A 20,646-nucleotide genomic window follows, 5' to 3' on the forward strand; every position below is an offset into this window, starting at 1 on the left:
ACAGTGGTTGGTCCTATAAATAGGTCGAAGTGCTTTTGCAAAGGACACACACGCCACAACGAGGACATCAGAACCGCCGTCGTGCGTTGACGTTGCCCAGTCAGCCAGCCAGCCAGTCACGGTTCAAACAATATCGTTCTCCTCTGTTCTTCGCATTCAGCATCAACACCATCAACACCACCATCAACGTCATCAACACCATCAACGCCATGGTTGTGCAGACGTGGGCGATTGACAATGGCTTCCAAGCCCGGGAACTGATTGAGCAGCTGGCACCAGCCAGTGCACCCGACGCCGCCACTGCAGCCACGACATTGCAAACCGCCAAGTTTGTGCGCGACGCGCTCACTGGCAGCTCCTTCAGACAGCACCTGTTTCAGAAGGAGGGCCTTGTCCAACACATTGTTGGCCTGCATGAGCAGCTGGGTGCAGACGCATCGCCCGAGCTGCTCGGGTGCTATGTGTCCATCCTCACCACGTTGTTTCCCTCGCTGCAGCCTGAGGTGCAGGACCAGGCAGCGCAGCCTCTGCTGGAAATGGCGTTTCGGCTGCACAACATCAGCGACGGCAGCCACGCGCTCGCCTGCATCGTACTCAAGTGCTTCACCACGCTGTTGCGGGATAGTGACACGGACATTCCGCCAGAGGCTTGGCAAGTGGAGCGCCTGATGCCCTTCCTCGAGACCCACCTCATGACGGGCCCGGGCTCTCGCACCGTGATTGCTGCCTGTGCCGTTGTTGTTGAGCTGGCAAAGAAGCCCTGGGCCCGGGAAAACCCGATGCTACTGTCACCGCTGCTGCGTGCGCTGACCACCGCCCTTGCGGCTCCGCACATGGACCCCGTGCACCTGCTGGACGCGGCCAGGGCGCTGCTGACGATTGATTCCGCAGCCAACATCTTTGCGCAAACCATGGTTCTTCCCTCCCTTGTTTCTTCCGTCCAACAGTTTGTACACAGCACACACCCGCACGTCCGAATGGCCGCCATCGCTTGGTACGTGTACGCGCGCCGGACTCGGCCTGTGTGTGTGTGTGTGTGTGTGTGTGTGTGTGTGTGTGTGTGTGTGTGTGTGTGTGCCTGTTGTCTTTGCGAACGTGCATGGGTGTGTATTTGTTCGAGTGTGGATACGTGTGTGTGTTTGTGTATGTGTGGGCATGTGTATGTGTGTATGTGTGTGTGTGTGTTGAATATGCTCTTGGTACTGCGCGTTCAAATCTGGCTGCACTCCAACGTGCTGTCTTCACGCTCATCGTTCACTGTGCATTCGCTTGCCGTGCAGCCTGTTGGCATACCCAGACGCCGTGGAGGAAGCATTCATCAAACAGGAGGTGAGATGCTGGCATTCAAACACATGCTGTTCAATTGCCAGGATCGTGACTTGTCGATCCCACATGGTTTCCTCACCTGACCCACACCCACACACGATAAACGCACACACACACACACGCAACAACAACAACAACAACAACAACACACACACACACACACGCAATAACACACACACACTATAGATTTTGCCGCGGCTGTGCAGTCTTGTGCGAAAGGAAGTGGCGGTGGCGACGCGCACGGCAGCAGCGTCGTTCCTCGGCGATCTGCTCAACAAGGAGGAGCATCAGGCGCTAGCGGCAGATATGAAGTACCTGGCCGCCGTTGCAGATGTCCTCAAGCCTGCAGATGAAGCCGACCTGCCCCCACAGCTCATCAAGGTAGAGCGCATCGCCCTCACGGGCATGTGTGTGTGCGTGTGTGCGTATGTGCATGTGTGTGGCTGTGTGTGGCTGAATGTCGACCTCTCTGCATGTCTGCCTGTCTTTTTTTTTCTGGCATATCTGTCTCTCCCTCTCTGTCATCGTTGATCCCAACCCCCTGCCACCTCCTCACCTTGACCCTTCCTTCTCCCTCCATTGGCACAACAGGGCAGCCTGATGATCCTCGCTGCCACGTGCGGGCTGTCGGAGGCCGCCTGCTCCAAGGCGCTCGACAAAGGCTATGCCACCTCCCTCACCACCTTCCTCACCTCCACAAACGCGGCTGTGCGACTTGCCGCCGCCACCGCCACCAAGTGCATCACCCGCTGCGTGCGGGCGGTCAAGTCTGAGCTGATGAACACATCGCTGCTGCCTACGGTGTGCAAGTTGCTCAGCGACCCCGACTGCCCGACCCGTCGCCAGGCTGTCGCCGCCTTCTCAAACCTCTGCGTCAGCTCAGCCATCTCCCCACTACAGGTGTGTGTGTGTGTGTGTTTGTTTGTTTGTTTGTTTTGTTTTGTTTTGTTTTGTTTTGTTTGTTTTGTTTGTTTGTGCGTGCGTGCGTGCGTGCGTGCGTGTGTGTGTGTGTGTGTGTTTGTGCGTGCGTGTTTCTCGCATGTGTTGCATGCGTGCTGCCATGCCTCTCACCTGGCGCCCTGGTCTCCTCTCCATCCTGCCACTGCCAATGCTGCGTGCAGACGGTGGAGGCCGCCACGTGGACGACGTTGAAGCATCTGCTGCATGAGGATGATGAGGACACTCGATATGCCGCCTTCCTCGCAGCACAGGTGCGTCCACAGCAACACCAATTGCTGCTCTGCTTCATGCGGTATTGTGTGTGCTAGTTCCCCGTGTGCGTGTAGTACATTATTGCGTTACGTTATTGTATGTTTTGGTGTAGTGCGCTGGTTGCTTGCGCTTTCACCACACTTGATTCATGTATCTGCCATCTCACGCATTTCTTTCCTTATCGCCTTCCTTCCTTCCTCCCACCCTCGAAATGTGTGTGTGTGTGTGTGTGTGTGTGTGTGTGTGTGTGTGTGTGTGTGTGTGTGTGTGTGTGTGTGTGTGTGTGTGTGTGTGTGTGTGTGTGTGTGTGTGCAACAGAACTTGTTCAAGACGGTTGAGAGCTCGAAGATGGATGTTGCGTGCCGTGTGCTGCAAGAGCTCGACATCAACCACCTCCTCCACTCGTACCATCACGACCCGAGCGTGAACGTGCGAACCGCAGCTGCAGGAATCTTCCGGAACCTCGCGTGCCACATCCGCCTCGTAAAGGTCAGCGCATGTGGGAGGGGGGGGGGTTGTCGTTGTTGTTGTTTTGTCCTTACGCTTTATGCTTAGGTCCGCAATTTGTTGCCTGCACACACATACATTTTCATACACGAACACGTACATACACGCACACATACATACGTACATACACGAACACATACACACTGCACATGTTTATGCGTTGGTGCTGACGATGTGTGCCCTTGATCTGCAATCCGACCCCGCGTGTGCAGGAGGTGAGCGATGTGGTGGAAGGACACGCGAACCTCGTCAAGGAGTTTGTTAATCCGCTCTTTGAATCTGTTGATCCAGCTATTGTCACAGAGGTGCGTCATTTCCGGTGCAGACACACAAACGTGTGCATGTATGGCATATGGTTCTTGTGTGGTAGATGCTTGCAACCATGGAAACATGTCATGAGTGACAGCTGCAATCATGCACTGAGACGCCAATGAACTGAAGAGTCACACACCCACCCCTTCCTTGCATCTCTCTTTCTCTCTTTCTCTCCGTCCCCCGTCTCCCCATCCACTCCCGACTTCAGGCGGTGTATACGCTGTGCAATCTCACGCGCACGGATGGGGCGTATGCAGCTGTTCTCTGCACGAAATACCCAGAAGCCATCGGGGAACTGATCCAGCGGCTGGTATGTATACTCACGTACACACGCACACACACTCACACACATATGTACACATATTTTTCACACATACACATATGTACACACATTTTCACACACGCACATGTACACACATATTTTGCTGTGTGTTTCTTGTTCATAGCAGGTCCTTGCACGCGCACGACCCTGCTCACCCTGCTCACCCATGTCCACCATCGCCCTCTCTCCTTCCCGTCATATCCCCCATTCCTTTTTCTCTTCGTCTCCCCACGCCAGCACCGCGCCGATTACGAGAACGCGCACCTTCTCCAACTCGCTGCTGCCCGCGCACTGGCCAACCTCGTCAACCACCACAAGCAGAGAGGTGAGTTCGTGTTGCGGGCTTGTTGTTGGTGTTGGTGTTACCCGTCTCGGTGTCTGTTGCAGTTGTGCGCGGGAAAATGGTGTGTCACGTGAGACATGCAATTGCGCCTCGACTCACTCTTGTATGTGCGCCCATGCTTGTTTCGTCCACACACACACACACACACACACACACACACACACACACACACACACACACACACACACACACACACACACACACACACACACACTTATCTTGCACCAAACCACTTGCCTCCCTCCCTCACACTACTGCTGTTGTAGGCACGCTTGCTGGTTTCGTTGGGCAATTTGATTTGCAAACTGCACTTGACGCATATTCGTTTGGAGAGCCGGAAGTGCATCGGCAAGTGGAACTCCTCAAGGCGCGGCTGGCCGAGCCGTAAACGGTGCATGTGTACACATACGAGTGAGCACCACGCACGTTTTTTGTTCCTCTACACGCGTGAGCAGGACACGAGTTACATGCCACACCACATTCTCGAGCACACTTTGACACGATGTGACACCTACGAGCAAAAGAGCAAAAGTCGGTTGTGCTGCGTCACCATCATCACCGCCCCCCCCCCTCCTCCTTCTCCTTGTTACCAACAGCCCCTTGTTCTTCCCTGACTGTGGCGGGGGCCTGAGAATGTGGTGTTGTAGTTGTGGTGGTTGTTGTTTCTGTTTGGGAGTTGTTGTGTCATTCATGTGTTTGTTGTCTCATGCTGTGGTTGTTTGTCTGACTTTCGTGAACAACGCCCCCCCCCCCCTTCTCCATCCCTGTGCGGACCCACAGCACCACCACCGTGTTTACGTTTCATGTGCACTTTCTCCCCTACAACGGACGCGCATGCCATGCACACAAATTATTTGATCTCTACATTCAACATGAGCGTGTGTTTTCGCTTACATCTGTAATTTTTTTTCGTTCGCGAAGTCTGGCCCTTGCTTGCATGCCAAGCACATTCAAGCACAACGTCACACGCCCCACCCCCTCCCTGGTCTCTGTCACAACTAGAATAGACAACAAGGCGGCCACCAAAAGTTGACATTGCACACACATGCACATGTGCAATGGATCAGTCCAAGACAATGACTTCGGAACGCGCTTCTGCGCACATCTTCACGAACGTCAGCATCGTCTGTTTGAACCGCGTCTTCCTCACACCTGCAGACAACACACACACACACACACACACACACACACACACACACACACACACACGTTTGGCGCACGTTGTGTTGTCTGTGAGGAGATTGTAGCGTGGCAGATACAAAGCAAACGATGGATACAGACAGACATGGCGTGGGTGCAAGCAATCGTATAAGCCAAGCATGTTGACAAGGTCGACAGCACTCACGGCTTCGTTGCAGCTGCTGCACCATCAGCTCCGCTTGCATTGCATCAATTGGCACCGACTCCTGCTCACCACACGCATGCATGTACATGTGTGTGTGTGTGTGTGTGTGTGTGTGTGTGTGTGTGTGTGTGTGTGTGTGTGTGTGTGTGTGTGTGTGTGTGTGTGTGTGTGGGCGTGTGTCAATAACTGTAAACATGGAGTGTTTGGTGGGGGCCGTGACAGCAACGTCGTGCACAGGCCGTTGTCGTTGACATGATGCGCATAGCCAACACCACTCAAAACTTGTCGCACCTCTGCCAAAGACTGGAGCATAAGCTGTCCAAACGCTTCCACGAAGTGCTGGTGAAGGGGACACGACACGACAAGGCACACAACATGTGAGACAAGGCACGGTTGAAGCGACACACATATGTGCATGCATACGTACACACGCAACCGTAAACACCATCCACAAACACCAACACATGCATCCGCAAACACGGGGACAAACATACACATGCGCAAACATTTCCACGACTAGCAAGTACACCGTTGCACACACCACATTGACGTCAGCGAGGACGTCGATGAAGACTGTCTGGTTCATCTTGGGACATCCGGAGGCAAGCAGCTGCACGCATGTCGATACAATGCGCGCAAGGCTTGTTGGCATCACCTCCTCCAAGATGGCGTTGTGGCCCGTCTGTCCGTGAAGCGACAGCAACAGAATAAAAGGTGAGCGAGTTGATGTGATAACTTACACGTGTTTCAGAATTAAGAATGCTTGCGAGCACGTGCACGCGGAGTGAAAGCAACGGTCATCACAAGCACGACAGCACGTGTGCACCTTCTCAAACATGACGCGCAGGGCATTGCCGGCTTCCCGCACAACAATCAGCTGCCGCAACGAAACACGAGCAAGCACACAAGAGGCAGTGAGTGAAGTGACGTTCACCATTGACACAGCACGCAGCCATGGGTGAGCGTGGCACGGTATGTCTGCACACGTGCGTGCGTGCGTGCGTGCGTGCGTGCGTGCGTGCGTGTGTGTGTGTGTAAATTTGTATGCAAATGTGTGTAAATGTGTATGCAAATGTGCGTGTGTGTGGTTTTGTGCTGTGGGAAGCTGGTGCACCTCGTTCACGGTGAGGGCGAGAATGAGACAATCAATAAGCTCCGAGACGGTAGTGGACGAGTAGAACATGCTGTTGGGGCAGCTGCGGCCAACCTGCATCCAATACAGCACATCATTCGTGAGTTGGATTGGAATCAATGTCAAAGAGACGTGGTGTGGTCGATGAAGTAAAATGGACGCCTGCGTGACGCATCTCCACACGTGTGAATCCCGCTCTGGTCATGAATGTGTATGTGCGTGTGTGTGCGTGTCCGTATCTCTCTGTTTGTTTGTGTCCTGTGTCTGCATCTGCATCTGTATCTGCGTGTTTGTAAATACGTGTGCGTGTGTCAACTGACTTTGAACACGAGCCTGAAGAATACGCTGATGGACTCTGGGTCCGCCTGAGAGTAGTTCTATCGTCGACACAAAGGGGCAGAAGCGAATAAACACATGAATATTCACGCACACACACACACACACACACACACACAACGGTGAGCGAATCCCTTGGAGCAAGGCCAAGAACAGCAGAGCCAGGATCCGGGGGGGGGGGTGCGACACATCACGCGCGCGCGTGTCCAATACCTGCATGCACGCTGCGGCGACAGTGAAGCACTGGTGCACGGCTTCCTGAAAGAGCTGCTGCTGGTCGTGGTGGTCGTGAAATAGCAGAATCACCTGTGCTCCACGATATCATCGAGCAGTGGACGTGAACGGACGTGAGTACATGCAGCACTGCATGCACGGGCACCATGCGCACACACACACACACACACACACACACACACACACACACACACACACACACACACACACACACACACACACACACAAATGAACGCATGTACTCACACGCACGCACACACAGACACACACACAGACACACAGACACAGACACACACACACACACACACGTGTGCACACGCAAGCACGCACATCCGTGAGGGCGCTGACATAACTCGGGATCCGGGTTGTTTCATACTCGCGAAGAAGGAAACTGCCAAGATACAAGGAACACGCGTGTCAAGCGTATGCAGGGTGAGTTGGGCCATGCTGACACAGCCAAACATTGGGTGCATGCGCGAAGAAACAGCGGTAATTCACAGGAGAACAGACAAGCGAGAGAGAACAGCTGCTTGCGTCACAGGAACGCACGGAACAACGGATGGAAGGAGCACGTCAAATGCGTGGTCCAGGGTCAGCACAGCGCTGGAAATGCACGTGCACACCTGAAGTTCAAGACAAAACAGGCGTGAGGTGCGAAAATGAACATGAATGCACTGACACATGTGAGGCGTTTAGCACGCTGGAGTGGAAGAGGTCACACCATGCTGCTGTTGGTGGTTGGTGCAGCAAGCCCTCTCCCAACTAAACTCACGCGCTGTGCTGTCTCCACGTCTGCCTGGAACACGGCGACGGCCTTTGTGAAGCGCTGCATTGCACCCTGTAGAACCACGCACAGCAGCATACAAGTGGATCAGCTCCACCCCATTGCAGCATGGCGTTGCAGTACACACACACACACACACACACACATATGCACACATATGCACACGCACACGCACACACATATGCACACCAGAGTGCAGATATCATACGCAACATCGACGACACCAAACATCATACACTGAACATAGCATGATCAATGCGCCAATACAGCACACGACAGCGCGTGCACACCTCCATGAGTGGCAGTGCCGGGTGGGGCAGTTCCCCGAGATTCTCTGGGCTGAGGCCGCGGACGATGCGGTTGATAATCAAGAGGTGTTCGCCCAACAGCACGCGCGCTTGCTCCGTCCCGGCAGCCAGGCACCTTGGTGGTGGGACAGGGGGGCACACACACACATGCGCATCGTGTGTGAGAGAGAGAAGCAGACCACGCAGAACAAATCAACGAGTGCACGTGATACACAGCAAAAGCGATGCACGCAGAGGGACAGTTTATGCAACGCACTGGTCCATGACGAGGAACGATGGCTCGTAGATCTGTGGCGTGACAACAGCGACTGTCTCCACAGGCGCTTTTCGTAGCGCAAAGCACACCGACTCCGCTAGTGCCCGCTTCGCCTGACAACAATGGCAATCATATGCAAGTTTGAGACACAAGCATGTATACGTGTGCATGTGTGCATGTGTGAGTGCGAACCTGTAAGAGCGCACACGCACGTGTGTATAAAGCCCGTGGATCAGCGACGAGAAGCGTGTTTGTGTGCACATGTTTTTTTTCTGATTTGTTTGCTTGTATGCACACACACCTCCGCTGGGGCGTCGCCATCAATGACTGGAAGCGCGACACCGAGCACTTGGTCCAGATAATCCGCCAGATGCCTAATTGGAAGGACATGTGCACACACACACACACACACACACGCACGCATGCATGCACGCACGTATGCACGTTGAAGACGATGAAAGACGGCAGACAGTCTGATCACGCAAGCTTTCACGCAGCCGTACATGCACGCACGCACGTGAAAAAAACGACAGGCTGTCAACGAGGAAGTGGTGACACGTGTGTGTTTGTGTGTGTGTGTGTGTGAGCTGCGTCACTTACACATCGCAGCCTCTTGCGATTGCCTTGATGCTACTGGCAGCGAGCGGAAGCAGTTGTGCTTCTCCCATCCTCTGCCACAGGCACAAGCCAAGAAATGACCCACACACAATATCAGCACGTTCACAATAAGCCAGCAAGCAAGCAATGTCTATCACAGGAGCAACACACATGCACACATGCACACACACACACGCACAGACGCACGAGGTCGATGCGGCCTCACGTTTCGGATGATTTCGAAGACGTCTGGAAGGCGAGATGCGTTACAGGCAAGCCAGTCTGCGCAGTTGCCCAGGGCAAGCATGCACGTCTTGTCCAGCTCATAGTAGCCTGGCTGGAAGGAGGCGAGCGTGTTGATGAAGCTGTTCGGCGCCTGCACGTGACCTTCCATCATCTCCGCCGCGCACCCAAAGAAGAACACCGTGCTCTCCGCACGCTGCACGCATCGAGGTGTGGCGGTGGAGGTGGCGGTGATGAGTGCAAAGCACGCATGCAAACAGGGGGCAGCAACACAAACGTTAGTGAAGGTGGGTGAGGTCTACCAGGACACACACACACACACACACACACACACACACACACACACACACACACACACACACACGCACGCACGCACGCACGCACGCACGCACGCACGCACGCACGCACGCACGCACGCACGCACACACACAAGTACTGAGATGGACACCAAAACAACGCCGGCAAGGGACAACAACAGGAAGCACTTGGGCGCAGCACCTCCAAAGATTCGTCTGCGATTGCCGCCTCCAGAAGCTGATGCTGATACAGCAGGCAGTCGTTCTGCACAGCAGCAACAGCACAGGCACAGCCGTGTCAAATGTGGCGGCAGAAAGGTTGGGGGGCGGGTGAGGATGGGCAGTACATAACAGGAGCAACAGCAGTTGGAGTAACAGCAGGGGCAGGAACACGTCGATCGTCTGCACATGTGCGCGTGTACCTTGAGCATTGTGCAGAGATAGGAGATGACATCGCCCATGTCAGCCCGGTACGCGCGCAAATCCGTCACTTCATCCTGTCATCAGCGCAATTGAGTGTGTGTGTGTGTGTATGTGTGTGTGTGTGTGTGTGTGTGTGTGTGTGTGTGTGTGTGTGTGTGTGTGTGTGTGTGTGTGTGTGTGTGTGTGTGGTTGGAGAGGGTGCAGGTGACCACGTGGGAGCAGAGCCAAAGCATCCTAGCACCAACACCAAGGAGCGCACCTGAGCGAGTGGCGGTTCTGTTGCCGGCGGGTGGGATGCCTTGATGATGACTGCCTCCATGAAGCGAAGTAGCGTCGCCTCGTACTGCTGCACAAGCGCTTGGTGTTGCTGCCATCACACAGAGATTGAGAGCGGGGTAAGTATTGGAGGTAGGTGTGATGTAGCGGGTGGTGTTTGTCAGTGACTTGTGGGCGACGGAGTGTCAAGCTGTGTGAAGAAGCGAGGCCGCAAAGATTTTGATCGCAAGAGGAGATATGACACAACTGAGAGCAGCAGCGTCTGCACAGGGTGCATGCCAGACCTGGGGCTCGGTGTCCACAATGTAGTCGATGAAGTCGTTCCAGAAAGTGAAGGTCTCGTGGGAGGTTGTCTCGTCCCGTGGAACCTGCAGAGAGCAGATTGTGGTTCACAGGAGAGAGTTATGGTGGTTGAACGACGTGTGAGAACGACGCCTGTGCATTCACATGTGCGGGCAAACGTGCAGCAAGTATGCACACGTGTGTCGGAAGCATGTGAACATAGACACCAGCCTTGCACCGTGCGTGTGCATGCAGGCACGAGCGACAACGACACCTGGCCTGGTATGCTTGTGATGGCGAGCATGTACTCGACATACGCCTGCAGCACGGCCCTGTCGTTTGCAATGCGGAACATGTGACGCTGTCCAAACACTGTTGCAAGCCGCGTCAGCGCACTGCAGCACAAAGACGACATATGAACGCGCGGGTGAAGCAGTGAGTGCGTGAGTGAGAGAGTGTGTGTGAGTGTGCGTGAGAGAGTGTGTGTGTGAGTGCGCGTGAGAGAGAGTGAGAGAGAGAGCGCGCGCGTGTGTATGGCACTGTGCGCATATATGTGTATGTTAGTGTGTGTATGTGCATGTGTGTTTGTTCGTGTTGCGGAAGGCAGGGTCGTTCGTTGGCGAATTTGCTTCTGGAACTCACCGGACAACGTCTTCCTCGCCGTTCTGGGGTTGATTGGGGTGTTTCAATGTGTTTCAATGCGTGTGCACATGTGAGCATGAGGTGAATGGAGCCATTTGGGTGAATAAGCGAGTCAACCAGAAACACATGCTGCACACACACACACACACACACACACACCTCCTTCTTTTGGCACCACACACCTCGAGCGCCTGGGCAAAAGCGGACTGGCTGTTGCTGACGAGCGTGGCGATCTCAAGAACGATGGACGGCGACCTGACATCGACGAAGACACACACACACACACACACACACAACACACACACACACAACACACACAACACATACAGGTGTCAAACACACACACATGTCAAACACACGTGCCAGACACACACATCAAACACGCCCAGGTCAAATACACCCAGTGTGAGCATATCTGCATGAATACAGGCGTGCAACAAATGGTGTTCAGCTGCAGGTGCAGCGGAGAACAAGTGCGACATGAGCACAGCATGTGATTTGGCGTCGCACTTGTAAGCTGGGTCCAGATGCGTGACCTCCAAGATCAGTTCAACGGCGGCCGCCGTCAGCTGAGGATACTGGACACATGTGACAGCAACCACGGGCAAAGGGGAGAGGAATCAAGCGATGGTGAGTCACATCGATGACGTCGCACCAACGATGCATACCAGCACATACACACATAAACCGCCACTCGTACGAGTGCGCACACACACACACATCCATTCACACGGGCGTTTGCACACAACCTGCAAGTATTCGAATGCTTTTTGTGCAATCTTCAGCGAGAGATCCTGCCAGCCGACCAAGTAGCCGGCACACACACACACACACACACACACACACACACACACACACACACACACACACACACACACACCAGTGTATGGATTGATGAGAGTTTTCTTAGTTGCAGAGATGGCACGTCAAGAATCATTGTCGCAGAAACACACACACACACACACAAGAACTGCATGCGTGTACAAACCCAGTTTGGAAAGCAAAAGGTCCAGCTTGTTGCGCATTCGAGACCGGCAGCAGCGACTTCTTCGTTGTCGTATTGGTTGAGCGCAGTCCAGCACACCTCCATCACCTGATATGAGAATGCGGTTGTGCCGCGTGTACACGGGAGAAAATGGTAAGATGCGTGACTCTTCAGCAGCCTGCATTCTTGCTCACAACACAAAGCACTCACGTATCCCAATGAAAAGTGCGCATCACTCTGCACAGCATCAGGGATGGCACGCTGACAATGCACACATCACCACATCACCACATCACGTGCCTGCTGCTTTGCACGCTGCATCTCAACGTCGACGTAACGGCGGCGGGCCGTAGACAGGAATCGCGTCGTGTACTCCTCCCCGAGAATCTGCACGCACACACACACACACACACACACACACACACACACACGCACGCACGCACGCACACGCACATACACATTCACACACATTTTCACACACACGCACGCGCACACCATGGCCGAGGCACCATGACGAACACACATGTGCGTCAGCGGGTGCGGCAATGCAAGTGTACGTGCCTGTGTGAATGTTGCCCCCCCTCTCTCTCTGCATGCACAGTTTGTTGATGTACCATGCCCAAGATGTGTGACACTGCCCACCTTGAAGAGGATGAGGTACGCCAGGGTGCCTTGGCTTGGCCCAATCGTCTTTTCAAGCTCCATGAACCGCTCATAGATGGTGGTTTCAAACTGGGGCAAGTGCTCCGGGACGGCCTGGCATATCGTCAGGTAGCAGGGGTGGGACGAAGCACGTGCCACACAGCACAGCCACGTCGCAGCACAGAACATCACAATGAATGTTTGACGGTGTGAGTTTGATCGTACGAGGAACACTGAAGACGTACGGGAGTGAGAAAGAGATGGCACATTCTGACAGATGCATCCAAATGGCGCCCAATGCATGATACAGTTGCAAGAAAACCCCCAGCAGACGCACGCGAGTACACACGTCGCAACCACCACCATGTTCACCACACCTTGAGGATGAGGGAGCACAGCGTGTTGCAGCACCGAATGAACAGGGATCGCGATGCTGAGAAGAGGTTGGCGGCCAGGTCGATCAACTGCTCTGCCAGTGCTCGCTTGCTGCTTTCGTCCAAGCTCTTCCACGTTCGCTGGATCTTTGTTGCCAAGAGAATGGCAGCGTAGTATCTGGTCTCGAACGCCCGATCCTCCTGCAGCAGTGCCCACGTCGCCTCCCAGCTCGCCTCTGTAGCAGCCGTTGTTCGCAACCACTCCTGTGTGCATGCGTAATGTGTGGTATGTATGTGAGTGTGGTTGTGTGGTGTGTGTGCAGTTTGTATGTGTGTGTGTGCGGTGTGTGTACATGTGTGTGGTGTGTGTGTGCATGTGTGTGTGTGCATGAGTGAAGGATATCAAGTGAACAAACGGTGAGTCGAGCGCTCGATACCCTCGTGTGTGATATGGAATGGGCACTGTCAACTCAGCCCATAGCTCACCCACACACACACACACCCACACGCACACACACAAACATACACGTTCCCACCACTCGGACTATGCACCCCTGGCCATCGTCGTTCACAAAGGTAGGGGCAGAGGCGTGTATTACCTCGGCCGAGGCTTTCATGGCCGGGTCAGGGTTGTGGTACAGCTGGTACACAGCCTGCTCCACTGCCTGCACCTCCGCTTCCATCGTCGCTCGTCTTGCAAGAGAAACGACAGTGCAGAAAATTCACTCCGACACCTTCAAATCGTCGTACCTGTGTGTGTCTGCGTGCGTGTGTGTGTGTCTGCGTGCGTGTGTGTGTGTGTGTGTGTGTGTGTGTGTGTGTGTGTGTGTGTGTGTGTGTGTGTGCGTGCACGCGCTCCCGCTCCCCATCTTCCCCCCACCCCACCCCCTTCGTCTCCTGCTTCCTGTTTCGTCATTGAGGGAGCTTTTTGATCAAAACAACCAACTGGCCATGCATACTTCGCAGTACAACTGCAAGCGCGCACCACACAAACAACAATAACCAAACCAACAACAACAACCAACCAAACCAACAAACAAACAAACAACCCCCTCCTCCACTGACATATGAAGCTGTCGAAGCCAGAGATTTAGCCGTTGTGGTCCGCCCACCGTACATGCACGCTACAGGGCGTCCGCGTGCATGCTACATGGCGTTTGCATGACCCGCAGCAACTTTCTGCCTGAGCTGCTGCAGGTCTGCAAAGTGCTGCCGTCGTGCATCTGCCAGCTCCTGCTCTCTCCGCTTGAGTTCCTGCGCCTTTCGCTCCTCCCGTTGCTGCTGCCGCTGCCGCGCACTTGACGATGGCGATCTCCCGGCTGCCCCGCCATCAGAGCTGTTGGCACTGCGGTTGCTGTGCCGCTCCGCTGCCAGCGCAGCCAGATCCACACCACCACCACCATCATAGCCACCGTCACCATCACTGCTACGGCCACCGCGCATGCCACCACCACCAGCTCGCGCCTGTAGCTCTTTCAGGGGCACGAGATCGAGGTACTGCACGTCACCGCCGCCATTGCCAGCGCCCTGCACGTCTGCATCTGGGCTGTCTGCGTCAACAGCAAGGCCGCGGTCGCTGCGTAGTCTCGATTCTGCAACGGCCCTGTCCACAAACGCCTGTCGTCTCGCCTCCTCCAACGCCATCTCGTGCTCCTGTATCTCCCTCTGCTTGCGCGCTTCCCGCAGTCGCTTCAGGCGCTCTGCGTGGCTCTCGCCTGTTGTGTACACACAGGTCAGCGTGGGTCACCGAGGAAGTGTAAGGAAACAGTCGCAGTGGCAATCAAAGCAGGAATCGTGTGCACGCAACCAGAGCAGCGACAGCCAACACATAAACACATAAAGCACAGCTTACACACACACACACGCACATACGCACCTGCTGGGGGTGACGCCAAATCGCGTCTCTGCGGCTGCTGCTGCTGCTGCTGTTGCTGTTGCTCCTGGTGTGTTGCGTGTGCACTGCCCGCGTCCTGCGCGAGCACCGCCGGTGATGGTTTGTACGCGCGACCAAGATCAGCGTTGATGCGGCGAGCGTTGGCCATGGCCTGTCGCTGCCGCTCCACATACGCCTCGCGCGCAGCCGCGTGAGCATCATAGCCACCAGCCAGGGCACGCTTGGCTTGCTGCTGCTGTGACGCTGGCTGCTGGTGCTGGCGGTGTAAAAACGCCTTCTGCTGGCGCTCAGCCTGGTCAGGTACTGTGTGTGCGTGCGTGTGTGCGTGTGTGTGTGCGTGTGTTTGGGGGGGGGAGGATAGGTACGAGAGGGTTTGTGTGAATGTGTACATGGGTGTGAATGTGTGTGGGTTTGTGTGTCCGAGTGTACGTGTGTGTCGTGAGGAACAGGATGGGTGTAACTTGGAGCAATGACCCCAGCATTGCACGACAAAGGCGGCCATGTGGTGAAAGGCACGCGCCACAACTGCGACCACCATCACAGGACGTCAGCGTGCAACGCACGTGCGTAACGCGGGTGCCCGTTTCGTTGCTGGTTCTGTGAGCGCTGCATGCTCTGTCGGCGCTGTTCATCTTGTGTGATCTGCTGCAGCCGCCGCGCCCGCTCCATTGCCTCGCTGCGCCCTTGCTGCCGAAGCATCTCTGCACACACACACACACACACACACACACACACACACACACACACACACACACACACACACACACACACACACGCACACACACGCGCACGCACGCACGCACACACACACGCACACACGCACACACACACACGCACGCACACACACACACAGGAGACCAGAGTGAGAGGCGTTGCATCGATCATCTCCGCGTACAAGCAACTATGTGTGTGTGTGTGTTGACAAGCAGCAAACAACACACAGCGGTGCACACGTCGCAGCCGACAAACCTTGCTGTTGGTAATGCTGCTGTCTCGATGGCGGTCGTACCCCCGCCACACCCCCACGCGCACACCCGTACACCTGCTGCCGTCGACGTGGTGTTCCCTGTTGCTGCTGCTGTTGTTGTTGTTGTTGTTGCTGCTCTTGCTGATACTGCTGCTTTATCGATACGAACCGCCGCTGCTGTTGCGGTTGCTGTTGTTGTGGTGCCTGTGGTGCGCGGCCCAGCTGCTCCAGCACCTTACGCGCGTTGTCCTGGCCTGCTCTTCTCCTCTCCAAATACTCCTCCCGCGCTGCGCGTGCAAGTCGCTGCGTGCGGGTCAACGGAACGCCCTCGCCCTCATCGTCGGCACCATCGCCATTGTCCCCGCCATTCAGCTGCAGCGGCGCCTGGTTCTAGAGAGAGAGTGTGTGTGTATGTGTGTGTGAGAGAGAGTGCGAGAGTGTGTGTGTGTGAGTGAGTGTATGTGTGTGTGAGAGAGGTAGGGAGTCGTGACAACGCGAGCTGAGTCAAAACAACACATGAACAGCCACCATGCGTGGCACCTGTAACAGAACACGTGAGCAGCAACAACAGCAGCGACACCTATGCCTGCTCACCCCGCGCGCTGATGGGCGGTGGAACTCTGGCGTGTATCCACGTGTCGGCGGTCGCTGGCCGCCAAGCCACAACACAGTGTCACTGTTGCTATTACTATTGCTGTTCACATCACCCACACCACCACCACCCCTCTGCCCACCACCGCGGCTGGGTGCGCGCTGCTGTTTCGCCTTGAGCTGCGCTTTGAACTCACGGAAGTGACGTGCTCGGTCCTACCCGATGCAACATGGTGGTGATGTCAGTGGTATGGTGACATGTGTGGTGATGTGTGATGTGAGTATTGGTGTGCGTGTACATGTGCTTCCTAACATACGCGCGCGTGTGAGTGAGTGTGTGTGAGTGTGTGAGTGTGTGTGAGTGTGTGTCTGTGTGTGTGCGTGTGTGTGTATGCCTGCTTGTCTGGCATGGCACGCGTGACACACGACTCATGTGCGTGGTTCAATACATCACCACCATCACCGCCAACCTGTGCAATGGCGCGGTCGCGTGCGCTCTGCCTCCGCTTCTCCTGCTGTTTTTGCTGTTTTTGCTGCTGCGCTTGTGGTCGCTGTTGCTGCTGCTGCTGCCGTGCGTGTTGCTCCACCTTCCTGTGCACGTCCATGGACGTTGGCTTGGTGAAGGTTCGTTTGAGCGTCCCGCCAACGCCGGCCGCCTCATCCATCTCATTGATGCTCGTCACCGCAGCGCGCACGAGCGAGTTGTTCAGCACCTCCGCAATGTGCGGCCGCTTCTGAGGGTCTTTGGACAGGAGCTGGCTGACGAGCTGCTGCAGTGTTGGCGGGTCCTGAAACGCTGCGGGAAGCTTTGGCACAGGGGTTTGTACAATCTTGCGAACGAGGGCACGAAGATCACGTGCCTCAAACGGCACGCGCAGCGCAAGCATCTCGAAGAGAATAATGCCAAGCGCCCACACGTCTGAGCTGAAGGAGTATGGCTTGTCCTGGCAGATCTCTGGGGAGAGGTAGAACGGCGTGCCAATCTGCGTTGACGCCTTGTCTCGGGTGTTCTGCAGCACTTTTGCAATCCCAAAGTCGCCCAGCTGCAGCAGGAGGGGGGGTGTCATAGTTGGCGTGTATATGTGTGTGTGTGTGTGTGTGTGTGTGTGTGTGTGTGTGTGTGTGTGTGTGTGTGTGAAACACGCGAGCGTGAAAACACGTGAGTGAAACGGCGAGCCAGCAAACGAGTGCGGATCGACGATGCAAACACACTGAACATCAATCTCAAACATGATGTGCGCACCTTCACCAAGGGGACGCTGGACTTGCCGAGCTTCTTGTCCAGAAACACATTCTTGGACTTGATGTCTCTGTCATCGTCATCACACAGCGCAACGATGTCCAGGTGTTGGGTGTTGATTGAGGCGAGACTTTCCGTAAGGTAGGTGTGTGTGTGTGTGTGTGTGTGTGTGTGTGTGTGTGTGTGTGTGTGTGTGTTCTCGCACGTGTGCACACGTGTTGTGCCCCAACGCTCACCTGTGGAGGATCTTCTTGGAGTGCAAGTAGTTGAGGGCGAGGCAGCACTGGGCAAAGATACCCATGGCCTCGTCCAGCGTGAACCTCATCCTGCACATTACATGTGTCAGAGCATGAGGAACAGGAAAGAAGCGAGGGGCTTAGCGCAGGTGATGCGGCATTGACCCCAACATGCGCACGGCGAGCTGGGAAGTGGCTGCATTACCTGGCGCGCTTCTTCTTTTGAACGTAGACATCGAGGTCACCGCCGCTGGCATATGCCATGACAATCCACAGCTTTCCATGGGATACGCCGCTATCCACGTACTGGATGATGTTTCTGTGGGAGAGCCCCTTGAGCACGGCCGCTTCATGCTCCGCTTCTAGCTTCTCCTTGCTGGACAAGCCTTGCAGCGGCACCTCCTGTTGTCGCAACGAGCACGACGCAAGAGCAGCGGAGCCGTAAGTGTGGGCAGTTCATCAGTGCTGGCATGATTACGTAGCGTCCAATGACGGGTGTGTGTGTGTGTGTGTGTGTGTGTGTGTGTGTGTGTGTGTGTGTGTGTGTGTGTGTGTGTGTGTGTGTGTGTGTGTGTGTGTGTGTGTGTGTGTGTGTGTGTTGTGTGTGTGTGTGTGTGTGTGTGTGTTTGGCGCGCCAAACAAGGGCCAGCATGCACTTCGCTGGTACTGTCATATTGGCGCACCTTGCGCACGAAGAGGTCCGGGCCTTTCCTCACAAGGATGGCGGCACCAAACGCGCCTTTGCCAATCACCTTCACTCGCTGATACCCACGATCCATCCCGGCGATCTTTACATCAATCGATGGATGGATGGATGCACAGGATGCAGTAGTTGGAGAAGCAAGCACAGTTGCTTGCTTGCTTTGTGCTTTGTGTTGTCAAGAGTGTGCGAGAAAAACCCGTCTGTCTTGTTTGCCAGAAGATGGCTGACACACACAACAACAAGAAGGCTGCGGTGCACTTGTGGCTTGCTTGGCTGTTGCGGAACTGCGTCTGTGTGTGTGTGTGTGTGTGTGTGTGTGTTGTTCGTCTTTCTCTTTGTTTGTGTTGGGGTGACATGAAGTGAACAAATGGCGCATTCATTCAGCGACGTACAGCGCGCCGACTACCCACGGTGATGGTACGCGATACGGGCAGCAAGAACGCCGGTGGCGACCGCGGGGGCCGACATGCGACATCGTCGTCGTCCTCCTCCTCGCTGCAGCCGACTACGGGCACAGCCACCGGCACAAGCCACAACCGCATCAACGAGAAGATCATCGCACACCTGCGCGAGCTGTACACACAGCCACAGACGGGCCTGATTGACATTGGTAGGAAGGTTGGCAGGCAGCTGCTTCCGCCCCGAGAGAAGATCACCGTCCTACTCATCGGCAACCACTCGGCCGGCAAGAGCACCTTCATCAACTGGTGTGACCAAGAGGACGGGGCCAGTGCCTGCATGTTGTGTTGCTGAGCTCAGAACGAAGAGTTGGTTCTTGTTTGTGGAGATGGTATGTGTGTGTGTGTTTGTGTGTGTGTGTGTGAGTGTGTGAGTGTGTGCGTGTAAGTGTGTGTTTGTGTATGTGTGTGTGTTTGTGTATGTGTGTTTGTGTGTGTGTGTGTGTGTGCGTGTGCGTGTGAGTGAGTGTGTGTGCGTGAGAGTGTGTGAGTATGCGCTCGCCGCACATGGTGCTGTCTTATGCTTTCCCATCGTGTTCATGTAATCTCTTGCTCCCTTGCACAGGTACATTGAAGAGACGTTGCAGAAGACGGGCGTGGCAATGGAAACCAGTCAGATCACCCTTGTCACCTCTGGGCGTCGACGCGAACAGCTTGGGGTACATACCGCGTAGAACACCTTTGGGTCATGTGTATGTGTTTGGGTGTGCGGTTGAATATGTGAGTGTTTGTGTTTCTGGTAGTGTGTTCGTGTGCATGTGCGTGTGTATTTCTGTTTGCGCGTCTGCTTTGCTTGTGTAGTTGGTGTCTATGCCTGTTGTGGTTGCTGTTATGTGTTGTGCGTGCGTGTGGTGTGGCTGCTGTGGGTTCTCACAGTGCACTCGATGGCATTGCTGGTGTTGCTCTGTGATGGTAGGGCGAGGCCACGGTTGAAGCGTTCCCATTCATCAAGGACATTGTCGAAGAAGCTGGGTTGAAGAGCAGCATTGTCACAGAGGTGTCTGCGTCTCGCCAAAAGGCCTTTCCTTTGGTACGTGTACGTGTGTGTGTGCATGTTTGTCAGTGCTCATGTTCATGCGTGCACATCTGTATTGGGAGTGCATGTGGATGTCCCGTGTCTCCGTGTGATTTTACGCGTTTGTGTATGTGCAGAGGTTCTCTCTGCGTGTGGCATTTCGTTGAATGACTGCGTGTCCCACTTGGAGTTGAGCCACGTGCGTCGTCCCATCTTACCTTTTCGCTTGTCTCTGCTCTGCCGCAATGCCTGCCTTGCCGGTACAGATTACGTTTGTGGACACGCCTGGGCTGGTGGATGGAGAGATGCAGTATGCCTTTGACATCAAGAGGGCTCTTCTCAACCTGGGTAAGTAGGCAGGG

General features: G+C 55.1%; 4 protein-coding genes across 4 annotated transcripts in view; 2 read left to right on the plus strand and 2 right to left on the minus strand.

Annotated features, from left to right (window-relative positions):
• Positions 1 to 30: 30 nt before the first annotated feature.
• On the plus strand, positions 31 to 5,082 carry PTSG_00351 (uncharacterized protein). Its single transcript, XM_004998845.1, has 10 exons — positions 31 to 994; positions 1,281 to 1,329; positions 1,513 to 1,707; positions 1,918 to 2,226; positions 2,448 to 2,537; positions 2,857 to 3,027; positions 3,258 to 3,350; positions 3,569 to 3,670; positions 3,920 to 4,007; positions 4,292 to 5,082. The coding sequence occupies exons 1-10, from the start codon at positions 210 to 212 to the stop codon at positions 4,411 to 4,413; spliced, it is 2,004 nt and encodes a 667-aa protein (XP_004998902.1). The 5' UTR covers positions 31 to 209; the 3' UTR covers positions 4,414 to 5,082.
• Positions 4,905 to 13,891, minus strand: PTSG_11579 (uncharacterized protein). The gene is made up of 30 exons (XM_004998846.1): positions 13,780 to 13,891; positions 13,184 to 13,444; positions 12,807 to 12,920; positions 12,465 to 12,551; positions 12,168 to 12,272; positions 11,929 to 11,973; positions 11,690 to 11,757; positions 11,362 to 11,434; positions 11,180 to 11,202; positions 10,812 to 10,932; positions 10,540 to 10,623; positions 10,239 to 10,346; positions 9,979 to 10,053; positions 9,759 to 9,821; positions 9,244 to 9,456; positions 9,021 to 9,091; positions 8,722 to 8,794; positions 8,421 to 8,533; positions 8,147 to 8,279; positions 7,845 to 7,910; positions 7,622 to 7,695; positions 7,403 to 7,463; positions 7,052 to 7,144; positions 6,823 to 6,879; positions 6,485 to 6,577; positions 6,197 to 6,247; positions 5,912 to 6,052; positions 5,662 to 5,709; positions 5,371 to 5,431; positions 4,905 to 5,177 (listed from the first exon to the last, which is right to left on the minus strand). The coding sequence occupies exons 1-30, from the start codon at positions 13,861 to 13,863 to the stop codon at positions 5,089 to 5,091; spliced, it is 2,748 nt and encodes a 915-aa protein (XP_004998903.1). The 5' UTR covers positions 13,864 to 13,891; the 3' UTR covers positions 4,905 to 5,088.
• Positions 13,892 to 14,087: 196 nt separating this feature from the next.
• Positions 14,088 to 19,010, minus strand: PTSG_00355 (NEK protein kinase). Its single transcript, XM_004998847.1, has 10 exons — positions 18,792 to 19,010; positions 18,314 to 18,510; positions 18,109 to 18,198; positions 17,876 to 17,942; positions 17,103 to 17,675; positions 16,636 to 16,848; positions 16,044 to 16,431; positions 15,638 to 15,775; positions 15,057 to 15,377; positions 14,088 to 14,895 (listed from the first exon to the last, which is right to left on the minus strand). The coding sequence occupies exons 1-10, from the start codon at positions 18,885 to 18,887 to the stop codon at positions 14,327 to 14,329; spliced, it is 2,652 nt and encodes an 883-aa protein (XP_004998904.1). The 5' UTR covers positions 18,888 to 19,010; the 3' UTR covers positions 14,088 to 14,326.
• A 54-nt stretch (positions 19,011 to 19,064) lies between these two features.
• The window catches only part of PTSG_00356 (uncharacterized protein), a 4,398-nt gene continuing 2,816 nt past the window's right edge, over positions 19,065 to 20,646 (plus strand). The window contains exons 1-4 of the mRNA XM_004998848.1: positions 19,065 to 19,518; positions 19,835 to 19,928; positions 20,186 to 20,299; positions 20,551 to 20,632. Coding sequence (XP_004998905.1) covers positions 19,226 to 19,518; positions 19,835 to 19,928; positions 20,186 to 20,299; positions 20,551 to 20,632 — 583 coding nt within the window. The 5' untranslated portion in view covers positions 19,065 to 19,225. The remainder of the gene's footprint in view (positions 19,519 to 19,834; positions 19,929 to 20,185; positions 20,300 to 20,550; positions 20,633 to 20,646) is intronic.

The sequence above is a fragment of the Salpingoeca rosetta genome (genome assembly GCF_000188695.1).
Source record: "Salpingoeca rosetta unplaced genomic scaffold supercont1.1, whole genome shotgun sequence".
In the NCBI taxonomy this organism is placed as follows: Eukaryota; class Choanoflagellata; order Craspedida; family Salpingoecidae; genus Salpingoeca; species Salpingoeca rosetta.

What these genes read in the sequence shown, in the direction of transcription:
- PTSG_00351 (XM_004998845.1), top strand. Translation starts at nt 210, where the DNA reads ATGGTTGTGCAGACGTGGGCGATTGACAATGGCTTCCAAGCCCGGGAA. An exon ending in CGAATGGCCGCCATCGCTTG is followed by an intron (nt 995 to 1,280) that starts GTACGTGTACGC and finishes CTTGCCGTGCAG; the next exon opens with CCTGTTGGCATACCCAGACG. An exon ending in CAGCCATCTCCCCACTACAG is followed by an intron (nt 2,227 to 2,447) that starts GTGTGTGTGTGT and finishes TGCTGCGTGCAG; the next exon opens with ACGGTGGAGGCCGCCACGTG.
- PTSG_11579 (XM_004998846.1), bottom strand. Translation starts at nt 13,863, where the DNA reads ATGGAAGCGGAGGTGCAGGCAGTGGAGCAGGCTGTGTACCAGCTGTAC. An exon ending in TCGCCGCAGCGTGCATGCAG is followed by an intron (nt 6,880 to 7,051) that starts GTATTGGACACG and finishes TGTCGACGATAG; the next exon opens with AACTACTCTCAGGCGGACCC. An exon ending in GCAGCAGCTGCAACGAAGCC is followed by an intron (nt 5,178 to 5,370) that starts GTGAGTGCTGTC and finishes TGTTGTCTGCAG; the next exon opens with GTGTGAGGAAGACGCGGTTC.
- PTSG_00355 (XM_004998847.1), bottom strand. Translation starts at nt 18,887, where the DNA reads ATGGATCGTGGGTATCAGCGAGTGAAGGTGATTGGCAAAGGCGCGTTT. An exon ending in TCCAAGAAGATCCTCCACAG is followed by an intron (nt 17,943 to 18,108) that starts GTGAGCGTTGGG and finishes TGACGATGACAG; the next exon opens with AGACATCAAGTCCAAGAATG. An exon ending in ACCGCCCATCAGCGCGCGGG is followed by an intron (nt 16,432 to 16,635) that starts GTGAGCAGGCAT and finishes CTCTCTCTCTAG; the next exon opens with AACCAGGCGCCGCTGCAGCT.